Source organism: Electrophorus electricus, chromosome 6, assembly GCF_041902795.1.
Source record: "Electrophorus electricus isolate QZ-2024a chromosome 6, ASM4190279v1, whole genome shotgun sequence".
Taxonomy (NCBI): domain Eukaryota; kingdom Metazoa; phylum Chordata; class Actinopteri; order Gymnotiformes; family Gymnotidae; genus Electrophorus; species Electrophorus electricus.
The window spans coordinates 3,628,195-3,648,496 of record NC_137502.1 but is presented as its reverse complement, the minus strand read 5'-3'; the positions used below and the strand labels follow the sequence as shown (position 1 = coordinate 3,648,496).

Sequence of the window (20,302 nt, the reverse complement as noted above, 5' to 3'; positions counted from 1 at the left end):
CCCCTCTTCTTTTCTGTCTTTGCCCCTCTCTCTCTCTCTCTCTCTCTCTCTCTCTCTCTCTCTCTCTCCTTCCTCCTGCTCGTTCTCTCTCTATCACTACCCCATCTCTCTTTTCCTCTCCCCCTCTTCTTTTCTGTCTTTGCCCCTCTCTCTCTCTCTCTCTCTCTCTCTCTCTCTCTCTCTCTCTCTCTCTCTCTCCTTCCTCCTGCTCATTCTCTCTCTATCACTACCCCATCTCTCTTTTCCTCTACCCCTCTTCTTTTCTGTCTTTGCCCCTCTCTCTCTCTCCTCCCCCCTCTTCTCTCTCTTCCCCTCTCTATACTGAGCTCCCTGTGCCTGTGCTGACCTCAGCCCTGACCAGAGGGGCTGCTCAAACTGTCCAATAAAAAGCAATAACTGGTCATCATGTCCATGTATGCACTGCCATCTGGCACCGCGATGGGAATCCGAGAAGCATAATATTCCACTGTCACTTTGCCTTTGCAACCAGGCTGATCCACAGACTGCACTGCAAGTGTCGTGCACACATAACTATGCCTCACTCCTAACCCACACAACACTAATTTGTTCTAATTAGCCACAAGCCACGCACCAGACATGTATTATTCTATTATTATGCAAGTGAGTAATTTACTAGCGTGTGGCACGGTCTCTTGGAGGTGGTGGGAGACAGGCTGCTTCTGATGGTTCAGTAAGACTCGGGGAGTGGGAGTGTAGCTTCTCTCCTCCAAGCAGACGTGGTAATAGTGGCAGTATATAGACTCATGCATATTTTGTGCATTACTATGTCATGAACATGTAGAGATGCAGAGACTCAAGCAAGCATTGTGACTGCAGGGATGCTGCTAAGGTAATGTATAGTCTTAGACTCCCTTCAAGACCCCTTGGAGACCTCACTCAGTTTATTTAATTTAATTATGACTGATTTCAATATACTATTGCTCCTAGACTCAAATATGTCTTAACATTAATGTTATTGAGTTCAAAAACAAGGACCCTATCACATACTTATAGTAAATCTAATTAAGAATACCTTGGTGCGTTTGACAAAACCAAGGTCAGCACCAAATTTAAATAGACTGATACTTGCTACACTAGGCTGTGAATTGCTTTGCAATTGCTTACATTTCCTATAATGGTATTTCTACTAATTTAAGGTCATAATGTTGATTCTATTCTTAAAACATGCCAGTTCTTACCAGAAACTACATGGAGGATTCCTGTGGAGTTATTGTTTATTCTGTAGTCTGGTTCCCCATGTCTCACTTCAAAAAATAAAGAAACAAAAAAAAACCCTGACATATCTTTACTGATAATGGCTTTGTCACTGTGTAGTGCTTGGGGAGACAATACACTGTGCTCTGGTGGCTACCAATCAAACTGGTAGAAGCAGCCCATTGTGCATAGCCTAGAGGTTTGAAGCTTTCTTTGCTTAAAGAAAGTATTTGAAATGATGCTTTCTCATCCGTATCTGGAGATGTCAGCTATGGGTAAAGCAAGGTTATAGTGATGAAAGATGCCTATGAGATTAGCAGGCCGATGCTTGGCCTGGTGCTGACATTGGCACAGGACACCATTTGATTTATGGGGGTCGTCACAAACGATGCTCACCACATGAATAAACCATGTGTCCAGGATTAAACTCCTGGTAAATGACCTCAAATGTTTGCCAAGTTTGCCCACCACTGACACACATCCCATGCTTGCCTAACCCCACCCGGGCCACCCAGACCCCAGGGATGCGGACCTTAGAACGTGGCTCCTGTGTCGACTCAGTTTGATTGCCCTATGGAACACTCATATTTGAACTTTGTTTATTTCAAGCCCCCTGGGCCAGACCTCTGCAATACCCTGCTGGCTCTGATTGGGACCGAGAGCTTCAGGCGACACAATTACGATTTAAGCTTCGTTTATGTTCTTAAGCAGTGGAAGGCATTCAGAGCTCCTGACGTGATTCCAGTTTTACATTAGTCACACATAAACACATACACACACACACACACACACACACACACACACACACTCATGCACACACAGCACACGCATCACAATCAAGCAGATGGAGGAGGGAAATGCAAGGCCCTGCAATTTAACAGACCATGGGTCTACTAATGGTGCATGGCTCCTAATGAGGTCCTGAGCAGACATAAGCTGTGGGGTCAATCAGTGGTCAGTGTGGCACAGCCAGTGACCTTTAGGTTGGAGAGACCAGTGTTTCTGCAGGTTGGGGTGATGATTATCACAGGGCTTTCTTTGCCCTGTAGAACTGTTATTTGAGTTAGTAGGGGATTGCTGTAAATTGAATGTGAGTGCTTAGTGAAATACTAATTGTAAGCAGCAACAGTGTTGCTTCATTGGGGTTCTGTAGGTAAATATCGAGCAACCACAGAGAATGATTGCTTAACAGGACAATCTAGTGTATACGGTGGTTGAGATAAATTACTATATTTTGTAGTTGTATTTATTAAGAATATAAAAATGCAGTCAGTACTAATCTAAAATAGTACTAGTACTAATATAAAGTGTATCCCAGACATTAAACTCAAGAATTATTAAAAATAATATTTGAAGAAGTTTCTTTTCCTGACACAAACTGCAGAGCTGATATAATATCTTCATTAAGAGCAGCAGTACTATCTTCAATTCTGAACCATTTTTGGTCTTTTTTTAAAGCGAAGCAGATAAGTCCATTAAATACATTTTCACACATTTGTGCAGCCATACTGTACCACAGACTTGTCAGGTATATGTTATCCTTTAATCCCTGAAGACCTATTGCTCAATATACTCAACCGTTCAGATTATGAGTTCACTCCAAAATCAGTTATCATTTCCATTTCAAATTATCTTAATATTCGTAAACAAACTCTAGCTAGGTGTAAATGAAGGAATAAATTAATTCTGTCTCAGGCAAAGCTCCTTAAGGGGAAGCAGGTAGGGGTTTATCATTGCGAGCACTTCCAGCAGACTCAGAGCATCATTCAGAGAGGGCCGCAGAAGCTGGGGACCCAGGAGATTGGCCGGGTAATTGCACAGCACTCTATTAAGTCACACATTGAGGACACGTGTCTTGAATCGTGTTAAATGTCTTCTCTGGTAGACAGTCCAGAGGACATAGTTTGGTTTGAATCTTTTTATTGTTCCAAGGGCTCTTTTCCACTCATGCATGAGACGAACGTTTGTCAATGCTGGAATGAACTAGACTGTTTTTTCCCATCATTTAATTTTGCTCAAAATAAAACCACTCTGTAAACCACTACCTTCCTTAGAGGCTGTAAACCACTACATTCCTTAGAGGCCGTAAACCACTACATTCCTTAGAGGCTGTAAACCACTACATTCCTTAGAGGCCGTAAACCACTACATTCCTTAGAGGCCGTAAACCACTACCTTCCTTAGAGGCCGTAAACCACTACCTTCCTTAGAGGCCATAAACCACTACCTTCCTTAGAGGCCGTGAACCACTACATTCCTTAGAGGCCGTAAACCACTACCTTTCTTAGAGGCTGTAAACCACTACCTTCCTTAGAGGCTGTAAACCACTACCTTTCTTAGAGGCTGTAAACCACTACATTCCTTAGAGCCTGTAAACCACTACATTCCTTAGAGGCTGTAAACCACTACATTCCTTAGAGGCTGTAAACCACTACCTTTCTTAGAGGCTGTAAACCACTGCATTCCTTAGAGCCTGTAAACCACTACCTTTCTTAGGGGCTGTAAACCACTGCATTCCTTAGAGCCTGTAAACCACTATCTTCCTTAAAGGCTGTACTTGCATGGCATACCTCTCTAATGAACAGCCAATATAGGTGTCCCCTCTGCAGCCCAGGAAAAGAAGCCATAAATCTTAAACATTGGGAGCTGGGGTTTTGAGAACTGAAGCTTTTGTAATTGGGTTCATTGTGTGAAATGCAGATAAGTGAAGTTAAAGAAAAAGAGTGGTTATGCCAGTCAAAAGACACAAGCACAGATGGTTATGTATTGATCTCAAGGTTAGGTCATTGTCCCATGTTTACAAACTAAAAGATGGCTCCATTTCACTGTAAAAGCTGATATGCTTGCTTTCCTAGCAGTGTTTCCCTCTCTACTACTCAAGCACATACGTCAAGGTATATGCTGCTAAAAGAGACGGTGATGCACTTTGGCATTTCAATAATACAGAACTGCTTGTATGAGAAGTATTAGATTAATATGTAACCTGAAGGCAATAAAGTGTGATGGAAAGATGGTGTTTTCATCTTTTCTCTTTTTTATTTTCCTTTTGGTAAAGCTGCTTCACTTACTACGTTCAAACTGCTGTCTGATTTTTTTTTTCTGTATGTCAATATTCTACATATATTGATCCTGGTACATTTGCTTAGTAAGTAGCTTCTCTGTATTTGAATCAGCCTATTTGTCCACTTGCATTAATAAAAAATAGCAGTGCTGTCACTTGTTTAAACTGTATGAAGAATTAGAGGTGGTTGGACAGCACTTGTATATTATGCGATAGCAGTGGCCTGCAGCGCATACAAAGGTTAACCCCCCTCCCATTTTGTTAATGACACATAAATTTAGGCTGGACCTTAAGTTACTCTGTGGATTTCAAAAAGCAGATCAACAGCTCACAAATTCATCTACAAATGACAAAACAAAAGTAGCATGTACGCATTCCTATTTTCCATAGCTTAATTTTCTATGTAACACATTGCAAAAAAATCCACAAATCCTACAAGTATAGCCATTCAACAAAGTAGGAGTACTAATTTCGTGTGCATACAGTATGCCAGGGCAGCCAAAACTTTTAAGTTAACATTTAACCACCTCACCAGTCCTATTTGAAGATAAAGATAATGTTTTTTTCAGGCTAGCTGTTAGCCAGGCATATGTCTCGTAGTTTGCTTACGGAAAGTACTTACATAACTTTTTCCTTTCTAACAACGATTTATAGGTGGAGTTGGCCGTCCTCCTGGAATTATTGAGTTTCTCATTGAAGTGTAGTTTTGAAAAAGGTTTTTCAATTAGATATACTACAATAGCTGTCTCATTTGCACTCAATATCTGTCTCATTTGCATTCAAAGTTAGCCAACTAAACTAGCATGTGCATAGAAAGTGACATTGTTTTTTGTTTTTTTTTATGAATAACGAATGTGTAGCCCCTTCTTCAGAATGCTGAGAATGATTTAGACAGCTATGGGACAGCCCCCTTAGTCAAAATCATAAATCTGATTGATCAAATTTTCCTGTGATTTTGCTAATAGACTTAGGCTCTGTTCAAAATAGCTTACTACATACTGCATACTGCACTCCATATATACTGTATACTGGATACTGGTCCTTGTAGTAGTATGCAGTACAGTATCCAGTATGTGACAAATACAAACCATATTATGAGTTCACATGAATGCATGAAGGTTCCTACCACTTGGGAAAATTTTCTGGGTATCCAAGTATCTTCTGTGTACTGTAAAAAATTATTTTGGTCCCAGAATGCATAGAGAATTTTGATTTGGGGCCCAATCAGTATGCGAATGGTATATAGTAGGATATTTTGTATACAGCCTTACATTGCAGAACCCTTCAAAATATCATCCGAAGGGGCATGTATGCAGGAGCAAGACCCTGAAGCAACTCTAATGAGCAGTTTTGGTTACTACTGCGCTCAGGCAGATAGGCGTCCTATAGCAACCAAGAAAATGCAAAGTAGCATTTTGAATTTATTTATGTTTTTGATTTTACTTTATAAATGAAATATATGTTTATGTACGTTTTCCATACATTTTTTTGCTACCCCTACTCTGAAGGGTTAGAAGGGCCTGACTGCACTCCACTGTGCAATAGTTTATTTGACTCAGGACAGTCTTTATCAGTGTGTTTATAATACTTGGAACCTCTTCTCATTTGTAGCTCAGTGGTTAAGGTATTTGCCTTGTAAGAAGAAGGTTACTGGTTCAAGCCCCACCACTGCCAAGTTGCCACTGGTGGGCCCCCAAGCAAGGCCCTTAATGCTCAAGTTGTACTCAGTCATAATTGTAAGTTGCTTTGAATAAAAGTGTCAGCTAAATGCTGTAAATGTAAGTATACAGAAAAAAGGTCACTCCCTTGGACATGTCAGCATGCATATAACAAATAATTATGTACAGTGTAGTAAAAGGTGAGTTATATGTAAAGAGAGTTCAAGGGAGAAAAAGGAACAAAGAAAGTAAGAAATAATTGTACTTGCATCAAAAAATAAGTTAATAAATTCCACTCATATTTATAGAAAACATGACAAAGCAAAATCTTCATTCATCCCGTTCAGGTGCAAAGGATTGAGATTTAAAACGTGTCACGACTCCCTCTGCAAAAGATGTTTCTTACAGACTCCACCCCTTGATGATGGATTCACTATTTCCCTACCCAAAAAGTGTAAAGAATTGTCATCATGTCCCTCCTTATTAAAATGTCTTGCCACAGGGGATTTCTCATCCCTATTCCTGAGCCGACATTTTTGCTCAAAATTTCTTGTTTTCAAGTAACGTTTGGTTTTTCCTACTCATCATAAACCACAGGGCCAGACTAATAGGTATATCACAAAAGTAGATAAACATGATATTCTCCCCCGAATTCCAACTTTCAAAGTGTATGTAGTTATTTATTACATCTTGTGTCAGCATACAGTTACACACCACACAATTAAAACATTTAAAGTTGTCATCTTAAACCTTCAAAGGAAGAGACTTACGCTGTTTAGGTAATTGCATCCAAATTAAATGGTCCTTTAGATCAGGGGCTCTTTTGAAACAGAAAGCTGGGGTGGGGGGAATCATGTAAACTATGGCCTGTTTGTGATTCACTTCTTAAAATGTGCCAATGTTGATGAACGCTACTTTACAAAACATCAAGAGCATGGCATCTAGACATTTTTTAAAATCAGAGATTCTCTACTTTGCATTTGGAAACTTCGCTCTTTGTGAGGGCTAAGAAAAGAGTATGATAATAAGTTAGATCAGCCTAATCGTCATTTTGCTGTGCATCTTCCATAGCACCATCTAAAGCCCAGGAAAAGTATTGAGTCAACTGGAGGCTACAGTGCACACTGGTACCCAAATATGAAAGCTGAAAATTTAAATTTAAAAGAGCAAAATTCAAAATGCGTGTTTGTAATCAGCAGAATACAGTATAATGCAGTGCCAGACACTGACCTGCCTGCTTGCTTGCTTGCTTACTCGATCGCCCAACTGATCATTGCAACACCCAAAGATCAAGGCTGAGTGATCACTGTCTTTCAGTCCCATGGAGTGCCTTGGATCTCCCTTGTTAGCAAGAAGATGGTAAATGCGGGAGTTCTCTGGCCTTGTTCCTCTTGTCATGCCAGGGCCTCCCCACACTGAGCCAAACACAACCGCCTAAAAAAGTTTCCACAAATGACATTTCAATATGAGAGTTTGCTTGTAATTCATTCCTTCAGAGGAGTAGGGTTTCACACAAAAACGACCAAGTTCCCTCTCTGAAACGTTAACTTTGCGTTCGACTCTCAACATACCTCTCACTATTTCAGTTAAAATTTTAAAACTTAGTTGCATACTTCATTACCTTCAGAATGGAATAATGTATTCTCTCCCCTTCTCTATCCGAGGGCATGTTACCACTAACTAAAACCGAAGATTTGAATGGGGTGCACTGTGGTAACTGCTGTTAGAAACACTAGCAGCAGAAAATAATGGAATACATTTACTTCACTGTACTTCAAGCCACTGAGCAATTTTAAAAGGAGTTTACATCAAGACTATCTGAGCTTGTATGTGAACTATACTAAATTGTTCTTTTCTGAGTTAAACTGAATTTTTCTTTAACAAGAACAACAAATTATTCACATTTAATAATGCAAACATACTCTAATGTGTTACCAAAAATGATCAAACCAAAAACTAAGAACATTTTGAAAGCCTTTGCATAGCATGCACAACATAGTATCATTTCAGCCTTGATACAGCAATGCTGATTAGAAAAGTTATGTCTATATATCAGACAAAGTATGAAACATTTGAATAAATAATTGTAAAATTTGTTTGCTGTTTGTGATATAACAAGGGAGTTAAGCCACCTTCCTACTGATGCAGATTTTCTTTAATTCAATAGACTGTGAAATAACTGATGTTCCTAAATATATGGACAAAAAAATGAGTCTTAGTAAATGTTTGGTGGTCTATAGATCCATCCCCATGGCAAGAGTGTGCTCCTGTTTCCTGATTACTTAAATGTTATGTTTAAATAGGAAATTAAGACTCTTTCAACATAGCTCAGGATGAATATGGTATGCATCTGCTCTCGTGTGTTTGAGGTTGGGCTCAGCCCTAGCAAATAAAGTGCACACCTGAGCAGAGTGCTGGTGTCATGCAGCCATGCAGACATGGAGCTTGTTGTCCTGTCTGCTCAGGTCCTGTTGGATGCTTGTAGCCTCAAAGATGTCTTAGCTTTAGCACTGAGTTCAAAAATAAGGGTCTTGTCACATAGTTGAAGTAAATCTAATTAAGAATACCAGGGTGCATCTGATGAAACCAAGGTCTGCACCAAACTTAAATAGATTGATACATACCACACTAGTCTCTTGATTTGTCAGGGGCTGCACTGGGCAGTGGTGAGGTTACATGCCTGACCTCCTCAGCACATAGCCGGAGCAGTGAGGCAGGTGGTGCAGACGGTACATGTAACCTCCCTCCTCCCCATGCCCTCCTACTCTCGGCCCCATTCCCGACCTCGCCTACGGCTTCCTGTCTGGACTGTTCCGCATATGAAGGAGCAGGCTGGTAAATTATGCATCCCTTCGAGAAGCAGAGAGGCCAGTGTCCTTTTGTTTGCTGCCCCATCTCCATATCCATGACCAAAAGCTCAAGCAGGGGAGCACGAGCAATAGTGGGAGAGAGGAGGCTGACCTCTGCCCAAACACAGGCAGAGTGACATGCCGCCTAACTAGCCTGAGGGACACTCGGCCCTTGGTCAGACGAGCTCCACCGTCCTGGTGCCACTTCTCATTGTGTCATTAATGCACATGAGTAACTTGTTCTCATGTGGCATTGTTGAGGAGCCTCTCATTCTGCCTGCTATGAGACGTGCAGTGTTGACACTACGGGCTCTCAAGATGTAGGCTCACTTCCCTGTGAGCCGTCAGGAGAAGAATGAGTGTATCGTGTCTCGTCTCTTGCAAACACAGGCGTGCCACATAGATTTCATATGAGGGATTTAGTGGCTGTTACATTCAGTCCCAATGCATCTCTTTCTGAGTCTCAGCCTCTCACTCCTTCTACACTCAATTAATCCACTTAGGCATTTAAAAGCCCATCATTCATTCAATCAAAAGTTGTATACTCACAGTGTCTCTCGCTCTCTCTCTCTCTCTCTCTCTCTCTCTCTCTCTCTCTCTATTTCTCTACCTCTCTGCCACATCTCTCCTTTCCTCTTCTCTTTATCTTTCTCACTCTCCATCTCAGCTTCCCTTTCCTTTCTGTGAGGCTGCGTGCCTGGTCCACCACTGGCTTGGGTTTGGGTCAGGCCGGCACCAGTTCTCCTGTGCTCTAGCTCCTGGAGCCCACTCCAGAGGTCTGAGGTCTGAGGTCTGTGTTAGCTCCCAGATCCTCGGCTCAATCTTAGGCTCCATTATTAAGAATCAGCCTCCATTAAAATCATTCACACTTCAAGAAGAAAACTGGTAAATTGATGTCACTACTCTCATTAGCTTTTTATGCTTAAAGCCACTGGAGTCTGTGGGCGTGACTGAGAACTTCAAATGCATTTGGATTAAAGGCTAACTGATCATACAGTGAAACCCAATAATCTATAATATATAGGCATCATCTACCCAAAAATCCATTGTGAATGTTTGGTGAGCTATCTTAAAATGTCTTGGCAGCTTTGTCTGTGTTCAGTAGATATTCTTCATTTTCCATACCTCCCCAAACTTATGTAAATACTTTAAAAGTGGCTCACTCTGAAGGTGCAGATCACCAACACTGTGCTTTCAAATCACCACAGCCATGACCTGCATATGAGAGGCAGTGGAGAACAGTATCCCACCATTAGCATATCAGTGTAATAGAGTTGTACCAATTCTCAGTTGACTCAGACCTCAAAAAGCCCAGTGTGGTACAACTACAGAAAAATCAGTATCTATGGATGGTGTGTGCATGAATGAATCATCCTGAATCACAATAGAACATGACTCTAACCCTTCCTCTTTAGATGAACTGGTACTTCTGGGAAGTGAAGGCAATTGATTTTCTCTCACTCGTGAATGAACTACACACATCTTTGAGTGGCTGGAGATTAGCTGAATGTGCGATAGCCCATGTTATCAAGCGCAGTGCAGAGTACAGCTCACACAAAACCACAAGCTGTGCAGACTTATGAAGACCTCCACGACGACTCTTTTGCGCATGTCCACCTTGGGGGCTGCCAGTCACATGCCAAAAAACAAAGCTCCGTGTCTTCACTTGGCTGATCAAGACTATTGGAGCTTTTCTCTTTTTACCACATGCAGCGTTCTGCACTTTCACATCTGCGTTGTCATGCTTTGGCTTTTTGTGCAGAGGTTAAGTCAGGCATTCGCTGCCATGCCGATGCCCTACACTCGCATGCTTCTTACCTGTCGACTCTGTAATGAAATATAACCTAAATGATAACCTAAACGCACGCCTCGTGCATCCACACAGACTCCTCTGTCATTTTCACAGAGCAAATATTCTGGACAGCCTCTTAAATCTGTGATCAGGGTTCCCCCCCACCAGAACAGCAGCCCTGTCATGCTGCAGCTAGGGATCTTGAAGCAGAGCTGCATGCAAAAATCTTCTTGCGTTCTCATAAGGGATTACATGCTGAACTCTGAATAGAACTTTTATTAGCCTTGCTTATGAACAGTAAAGTCAGAGCCTCTGCAATCTTTGCCCTTGACAACAAGGGAATGGCCAGAGGATGTGGGAAACAAAGCTGTGGCTCACAAATACACACTAAGGAACATACTCTCAGGAGCACACTACCAGGAAAACACACTCAGGAACACATTCCCAGGAAAACACACCCAGGAACACACCCACACTCAGAAGCACACACTCAGGAGCGCGCGATCAGGAACACAGACTAAGGAACAAATGTATTTATCTATTTAATATAGAACAGCCATAGAACGTCTGGTCTGCTTAGCAGAGTCAAGAATGTTGTCCCTCTGATGCCAAGGTTGAATTTGGAGAGGTTCATAGATTATAGGTGGCACATGTTATAGTACACATATTATAGGTTGCCCATATTATAGTACACATATTAAAGGTGACCCAGATTATAATCCACAGATTATAGCTGGCTACAGAGAAGTGGAGAAGTACACAGATTATGTGTGGCACAGATTGTAGTACGCAGATTAAAGATGGCTAGGGAGAAGTGTAACGTACATAGATCATAGGTGGCACAACAGGCAGTTCTGACAGTACACTGCCAAAGTTTTGAAAAGTATCATTGTAGCATATCAGTGGACCAAATTGTGGCTTTTATACTCTTCCAGCCACATTTGCTCCGTTCTGTAATCATACGTTATTGATAATGGTAACGAAATGGAAAAATATTAAGACAATAGTAGAGTAGAAAGGAATTAGCCCACTGAACTCTATTCAGTGTCTTTCCAGGAATGCAGCACAAAAAAAAAAAAAAAAGTTACTAGTAATGCAATCTTTTTGTTCTCACTCAACCTCTTCTTATCTCTCTCTCTCTCTCTCTCCACTTTTTTTGCCCTGCTCTCCTTTGCTTTCTTTTTGCCTCCCTCTCTCACCCCTTCCCCTCTTACCTCTACCTGCCTGCTTTTCCTTCTCTCTGTCTCCTGGCTTCCCACTCTCTCTCATTCTCTCTCTCTGTCTGCCTCGGCCTCGATCTGTCTCTGTCAGGAGTAGTGATGGGGTCTGTGTTGGCCTCGCCTGTAGCCCAGCCCGTGCTGGTCATCCTGGGCTTCGTTATCGGCGTGTGGAGCCTCAACCCGGATGACCCCAACGTCTGCAGCCACTGGGAGAGGTGAGAAATTCTCTCTCTCTCTCTCTCTCTCTCTCTCTCTCTCTCTCTCTCTCTCTCTCTCTCTCTCTCTCTCTCTCTCTCTCTCTCTCTCACTTTTTTCTGTGTTCCGCTCAGATTTATCTTTCATTTAACATGTTGTAGTTTGCACATGCCACTCTTCCACTCCTCCCAGAACTCACTGCACCCATATATTTTATTCAAAAGGCAAAGGGGGATTAGGATGGTAACATTATAGTGCAGTGGTGTATGCCTGAATAATTCTTTGTCACTGCAAATGGGAAATGTGCTAAAAGTACTGAAGAGCTTACTGGAAAGATCCTTTCAGAGGAAATGAGTCAAACTAAAAGGTAAAAGTGACCCAAGAAAATTTCTTTTAAGTGTATAATATTACCAAAAACTAACAACATAGGAAATGTAAAAATAACCCTTTATATTGTAGGTTCTATATGGTGTGTGTGTGTGTGTGTGTGTGTTTGTGTGTGTGTGTGTGTGTGTGTGTGTGTGTGTGTGTGTGTGTGTGTGTGTGTGTGTGTGTGTATGTGTGTGCTTCTTCCTTCAAGCTCCTGTGTAGTATCTTAGCTGTTCCATGGACTGCACTTTTTTAGTTAGTCTGGTTTTTTTAGTACTTCGTGAAATAGATAAAATTCTAAATTTAAAAAAATAAATGCATCCTAAAAACTACGAATAGGAGTTTGCAAGCTACATCGGTCTTGGGGGTTAGTGTGTTAGTGGGGTTGCGGTTTAGTGAATGCATGTAAAAAGTAAAGACGAAGGGCAAGAATATTCTCAGAACTACTGGAACTTGCAGGTAACTGACATACTGTACCATGCTTCAATAAGCACTCTAATATTATTGCCACCAATGCCAGTGGTGTTCTTCAGAATACAAAAGCACTGTGCCTGAATCAGAAACAGCTATTCAGGGAGCATAAAGAGACCTCATATTAAATAGTTTCATCCAGAGGCTCACACTTTTATAAGGAGCCTCTTCAATACCAGACAGCTAAATAGAGAGTCATTCTGGGGTTGACAAGCAGAGCACGGATTCCGAGAGCTCTAGTAGATTTCTTTCTATTCTTGAATGCATTGACATTATGAGACAGTTGACAGGATGTGAAAGTGTTTGAGGAGTGTTGATTTGGGGGCACTTTCCAGCCTATAGAGATCAGTTATAACCACTAAATGCTCAGGACAGTATTGATTTTAAGTTGAGCCATCCCTAGAGAGCCAGCAGAGAGGGAAGAGAGAGAGAGTGTGTGTGTGTGTGTGTGTGTGTGTGTGTGTGTGTGTGTGTGTGTGTGTGTGTGTGTGTTTGTGTGTGTTAGTGTTTGTGTGTGTGTGTGTGTGTGTGAGAGAGAGAGAGAGAGAGAGAGAGAGAGAGAGAGAGAGAGAGAGAGAGAGAATGAATAAATATCTTGCTAAAAATGAAACAAATTGATCAGCGCACTCTCATCCTAATCAATCTTTGCAAGCATATTGCCAGAATAATAATAAGTTGGGCAAGGGAATGTCAGTTATGAAAAATATGCAGGAATGATTTCTTTCACAGAGGGGTGGGGAGAACAGTGCTGGGATATATGAGCCAAGCCAAGCCACTGTGAGGCTGAAGGGATATCTTTGGGGTATTTTAGTGTCCTCTTGTTGGCTGCAATTGAATGAAAAATTACCTTAAAAGTGTTATTTTAAAGAGGAACATTGATCAGATCTGAAGTTGTGGTTTGAATGGAGAATGGTCTCAATTTAAGCTATTTTAGCAACACAGAGTGGTGGTAGGGCAGCACATCAGGGTTAGGATTTGACTGGAAGAGGCTGTAGTCTGCAGTTTGCTGGCCTTGCCACGGTTGCTACGGCTGCCAGGTCCCCACCCCCTACCTACACAGCCACTGTATAAATCACTCATCCTGCACTCTGAACCCAACCTATTTCATCTCCGTATTTGTGAATCTGAGGATGGGCATTGCCTGAATAACTCAAGACAATGCAAGTATATTTATGTAGCAAATTTCATATATAGGGCAGTTTGAGGTGCTTTAAAAATGGATGTAAATTATAATGGCAATTGAGTTAAATCAGTTTCATGACGTGTGGAGGCAAAGCAGAATGCGGGGACGAGCCGTGTCTAACACAATTAACGTTCATTTGATACAACATGGTTAGCAAACTAGCCTGGTTCAAACGTCGACCCCATCTATACTTAGACACAACACTTATATACATGCATACACTAACGACACACAATAAGGAGCAGGTGTGAAACACAGGGAGGGCATGGCCATACACACATACACACACACACACACACACACACACAAACACAGACACACACAGAGATACACAGGGAGACATTTGGGGGGAGGGGCCATACTGTGAAATCAAGTGAAATCTTGTAAAATCAAGAAAATATATTCATGTAAAAGATATACACATTGGAATTCAATAGAATGAAGGCAAAGTGAAGTTTAAACAGACAAATTCCAGTGATGCTACTACTAATTATGTAATCTGAAAAGTACTCAAAGGATGCCGATTAAGGCAATTCTGTAAAACAACCTTTGAATGTTCATCCTTCCTTTTGAAAGGATCAGACAGCAATCCCTGATTTTCATGTCATTTGTGCCCTCTTCCGATTTGTCTCCAGCAACATTCTGAGTTTGATAGAACACTTACAAAGGTGAGGTTAGTAAAATCAGGCCTTTAACTTCATCCTGTTCCCGCAGCTATGCAGTAACCGTGCAGGAGTCTTATGCTCACCCATTTGACCAGATATACTACACTCGCTGCACGGATATCCTCAACTGGTTCAAGTGCACCAGGCACAGGTAAGCCTGACTCCCACCTGCCAACACTATTGATCCCTTCACCTCGATGTCCACACCCCCCTAAACCCTGCAGCTCTGTGCGTTGAAAGGTACGGGGGTTCTGGGGTTTTTTACAACTGTGCTAAAGTAATTGATGTAAATTGCAGTATTCACAGCCTGCGTGGAGATGCCTCTTTGACTGTCTTCTGACACTGCATCAGTTTTAATATCCACCTTAAATACCCTATTGTTGACATCCCTGGATAAAAGCAATGTGCAAAATGAGTTGCCATCTTCCCCGACAAAGTAAAACCTCATTCACCCGCCCACACAAACCTTTCTTTCATTCACTTAATTTGATTTATTTGTCATTCTGGTGCTTTTCAGTATGGGTTAAATGGTGGAAGGTGCAACTTTGAAAAGTATAGAGAGGGAAGGTAATGCTAACAACTTGCGAATAATATTGTCTTCATATCTGTATCTTTCATTCTAATGTACCTGCCAGGTTATTGATGCTTTTGCTCTTACCTTTGTGTGTGTGTGTGTGTGTGTGTGCGTGTACGTGTGCGTGTGCGTGTGCGTGTGTGCGTGCGAGTGTGTGTGTGTGTGTGTGTGTGTGTGTAACCTCCAGGATCAGCTATAAAACAGCGTACCGCCGTGGAGTGCGAACCATGTACCGCCGTCGCTCACAGTGTTGCCCTGGCTATTTCGAGAGTGGAGACTTGTGTGTCCGTGAGTGTCTCTCTCAACTTTTACGCTGTAATTCTCCCTTAAATCAACAAACACCAATTTCCACCTTTTCACCAGCGGTTATGGCCACAGTAAAAGCATTCATCTTAAAGGCCACCTAAAGCAGGCTCAGGTAGTGCTACAATTATGAGTGAGTATAACTTGAGCAAGTGAGGGTTAAGGGGTCTTGCACAGGAGCCCAACAGCAGGATTTTGGCAGCGGTGGGGCTTGAACCAGCAGCCTTCCGGTTACAGGTCAAGTACCTTAACCAATGAGCCACCGCTGCCCTGCACAGCACTGCTCTCCTGGCTGTGTGCACAACGCCGTCTCCAACCTCAACTCTCTCCATTCTCCCAATAGAGCCATCCATCAGGGTCTGGGCCATCTCCAAGGCATTTGTCCAACTTCATACCTCAGGCATAATTTGTTCCTTTTATTATTGTCCCCACTCATGTTCTGCAGTCTTGAAAACGTCTGGATTAATACAACACTGGTATTAATGGAATTCATTTATCACACTGCATGAGAATGAGACGTCCCAGGGTCGATTTCATTGAGAATGCATTGCCTTTATTCCAGGCGCGCCCACCATAACAGAATAATAAAGGGTGTTGGAATGTTCTGGTGCTGACGGCCTGCTTTTAGATTTACACCCTTGTTCCTGTCGATGTGAGAATATTTGCCTTTTATAGACTTTCCTGCATCTACCTAAACTACTCGGAGCATTTTGTGTGGGGGGGGGGGGGGGGGTCAACTCTCGTCGCTTTCGTTGCATTCAGGCCAGCCTTGATTTTTCTCCCAAATTCACTTTAATCATGAGTGAGTGGATCCTATCAGTCAGCCAAGACCTCTGAGGACACGGTTCAGCAGTTGTTTGACAACACGCGAAAATCTCGGAGTGAAAGAACCTCACCCAGCACCATGTCAAGGTGATGGAGTAAATGACAATCTCACTAGGCTCCAGGGAGGGGATAAGAATCAACACACGTAGCATAATGGATAATAGGATTTGACGCATCCACAGCTACTCGCCATTATTAACCAGGGGACAGGGCTGACTTTCTGATGGATATCTACTTATTATGCACTCAGGATTGCTGCGTTTTTTTTCTTGTGGGACTAACCTGTGATGATTGCAGTGTCCCACGGCCTCCGCATACAGTATGTACGGATCAAATGCGATCAAACCAGAGCATGCCTGAGGTGCTGCTGTCTGGGTCTCTCGCTGTCGGGTGAGGTGGCTTGTACCTTCGTGCTCTGATGTGGGTTGTTCCATGGTTCTTACACACCTCTAGTGACAGTAGGCTTTTATGGATCCGGAGCCAGCGTAGCAGCAACAAGATCAACACACGGTATCTGAGGATTTTTATGACTGTCCCTAACAGTTCAGATTAGCAGCAGACTACAACACCTTCAACTCTGGAAATTTGTTTTTCTTTTTTTTTTCTTTTTAAATGTCAAAAGAAACTATGGCTCCCAACAGACAAGTCAAATGATATATTTGTTTCAGTCAGTCATCTTACAAATGCTGGTGATCTTTGAACAGGAGAGATCAGTCTCTCATAAAGCTGTTGAGGAATAGAAGAGCTAAACACCGTCCCTCCTGAGGAAAAATAAGCAGCTAGCCCTTCAGACATGTCAAATAAATGGTATTGACTGGAAGGCCTAAGACTCCCCTAGCACTTTGGACAGTGTGTATGCCTATAATTCTTTATCTTCAATTAAATTCTGAAGTGTTACTTTAACCTTTATGTGAGTAATTATTGTCTTGAAATTTTTAGAGATTTTTCCACCACCAAACTCTAGTCTGGTTCATCACCAGTGCACACAATACAAATGTATTCAGTTCCATCTTTTCATGCATATTTCAAGCACCTTAAGTAAAATACTGCCATCTATCCTGATGGTGAGCACAGAGGAGCCTCTGTGGCAGGACCGCAAACGTGAAACTGAGCTTTGGCACTATGGAACCCAGGAAGGAAAATAAGACAACAATATGATACTCACAAACCCACGATGAGATTATTTAAGGTCACATTAATTTTTCAATTGATTTACATTTCCATTGTGCTGTATCAAAGGGAATTTTACTCATTTTGATGAAGTTGGCAAAGAATCCCAACAGTTGTTGTGTTACCGCCATTACAGAGAACAGCCAGTTCCTCACCCTTTGTTGTTTCGTTTGGAAACTCGTAATTATTTAATGAGATTTAGTGCACCAGAAACAATGGAAACCTCCATCATCAGATAGTTTCAAAACTTGTTTCTTTAATGTTATTTCAGAATAACTGCAAGACTAAGAATGAGGAGGATTTAATGTGAACCTGGCAGCCTTTTCTGTTGATGAAAAAAAATGATTCCGTTTTTTTTTTTCTTATCGACTAAACCAGAGGCCTGTTCTCTCACAAGCCTGAAGGCTTGACCCAACTAACAGCCATGGAATTAGCTGAAGCTGGGCTGGGAAACTGTTTTGACATTGTTCAGAGGTCTTTATGTAACAGGGGAATGGCGATAATCAATAACCCTTTCATTAGCGCATAATAACTGCCACAACTTCATAGTAGCAGTCACTCCTGTAAGTGAGCGTCACTGTCTGAGAGGGAACATGGGAAACATGAATATTCACTCTCCTCACTGGCCTTTCCCAGTGTGCCCTCCTCCAGTTGGTTATAATCAATCTGTAGACTTCTTCATCACAGGCAAAGAGTTTTTTTTAATCTTGAATTGGATTACTTTATGTTGCTCATAGTATAAAATACATGTTAATATTAAAATGTAAGATTACATTGAAAAAAAACAATGAAGTCTTCTAATGTTGTGTGCCATGCTGTGTGTGTGTGTGGGGGGGGGGGGGGGGCAGGTGATCAGACGTGTTGTGTGTAATCTGTCTTTCTGATGGTTCTGCGTAGCTCGGCGATGTGGCTAATCCCGCTGCTCTTCCCTGCAGGATTAAGGGCTTTGTAGCGACACCAGTGTTCCGCGCACAGGGACAAGAGCCCATATTAAAGGCTGTTTCATTACGTATGTGTTGATCTTTGCTTTTCTCTTTAAAATTAACAGCCCAGTTCTCAGGTTTTATCTTCTCATAAGTGCTTTCTTCAAGCAGTTTTTCTCCTCTAGTAACAGGGAATCTCTCCCATGTGTGCCGGCTAAACCATGAGGTCATGCTGTAACTCACGAAATGGCCAAGACCAAAACACGTTTTGTCAGGCTGTTGTAAAGCCCTAATTAAGAACTGCTGAAACAGTCCTGCTGACCTGCCCTGTCCTGCAGTAGTGCTGAGTTTACTAACAGAGAAAATGTAACTCGTGTGTCTTCTACAAGCCTCTGTTGTTTCAGTGATGGAAACTAGTCTGCCATATAGTTCTTGATTGGGAATTTAAAGGCTATGGCACTAAGCTCTGCTGTCAGTGCCTGTATGACATTCAACCGAATTCTCATTAACTGGCCGTGTGTTTTGAAACCAGTCCCTTAAGTTGATGCATGTATTCTTTTCTCTTTATTTCTAGCAAATACATCCTGCAGTCAATGTTATATTACACAGCCTGTGATTTAGGAATTCATCACCTCGGGATGCCAGAGAGGGGATGTATAGTATCTTTTACATAGACATGTTGATTTGTTCATACAGAATAAATTATGGAATCTCCATTATGTGACCAGGTTTTGATTCTGATCTCTTTTCACATTAAACATATTTTACTGGTACATAATGTGTGGCACTGTCGGTCAGTTCCCAAATAGTTGTACTCCAAACAGTGAGCTGGTTGAAATTTCAATAACTCTTTGAAGCTTAATGGGACGTCGGCATTAAACCTCAGCACTTTTAGTTTCTTATGTCTTGTTGGAATAGAGGTGCTGTCTTGATGGTTAGTGAGGAAGTGTTAATGAAGCACTGCTTCCTCTGTACGCTGGAGAGTTCACCTAAGATGGCTTAATAAAGGCTCTCCCACCAAACCGAAGTAGATTCCACATTTGGAGTTTTAATGATGGCTGGGATGATGGGATATTTTCTCATAAAGGGATTGGGATGCCTTTGATTTCTGTTTCTTTTCTCAGTGTTGTTTCTACTTTTAACAGCTTCAAAGCCATGATTTTAAGATTAGATCAGTTTGGCCCTGATTGAGGTGTGTGCTGGGAGACGTTTGTGGGTGAGTTGTGGGATTGCTGCTTTAAGAGAGCGCTGTGCAGGTTCATTAAGTGTTTATGAGGTTCTCCACAGCTGTCTCCACACCTAGCAACCTGGATGTGCTGTTTTTGAAGTAGGACGGGTAATGTACATTTTTCTTTCCATGCTCGGTCCTTATCTTATCCATGTTGAGCACTATTGAAAGCCTGATGATTAGAACTGAAATACCTGAGTTTTTCTGTTTTACTAGTTCATCCACAATAGCATCTCCTGTCTATTAATGGCACTGGCAATCACCAATTAACTCAATTATTACATGGTCTGATAACACTTGAGTAATGAGTCTGATTAGCTTTTTATCTCAATGAAAGGCTCAATTTTCTACCAGCTCATTGATTCTCTTGTTGAAGGAAAAGACCAATTAAGTTTTAATTAAAACACAAGACCTATTTTTATCATGAATTATACAAATGTACAGTTTAGATCTCAGGGGTTTGCTATGCTTTCACCCAACTTTCACCTAATTTGCTCAAAAGATATGACAAAATGTCCCTACTACCAGCTGATCAGAAATTGCTGATGGCAGCAAAATCACATCACGTGGCAGCACTGGATTTCTCCTTTACTGATCTTTG

General features: G+C 41.8%; 1 protein-coding gene across 3 annotated transcripts in view; it reads left to right on the top strand.

Annotated features, from left to right (window-relative positions):
• The window catches only part of megf11 (multiple EGF-like-domains 11), a 94,933-nt gene that overhangs the window by 16,484 nt on the left and 58,147 nt on the right, over positions 1-20,302 (top strand). For all 3 annotated transcript variants that reach the window (XM_035524988.2, XM_035524987.2, XM_027027826.3), the window contains 3 exons: positions 11,887-12,010; positions 14,728-14,829; positions 15,440-15,540. In XM_035524988.2, coding sequence (XP_035380881.2) covers positions 11,895-12,010; positions 14,728-14,829; positions 15,440-15,540 — 319 coding nt within the window. In that variant the 5' untranslated portion in view covers positions 11,887-11,894. The remainder of the gene's footprint in view (positions 1-11,886; positions 12,011-14,727; positions 14,830-15,439; positions 15,541-20,302) is intronic.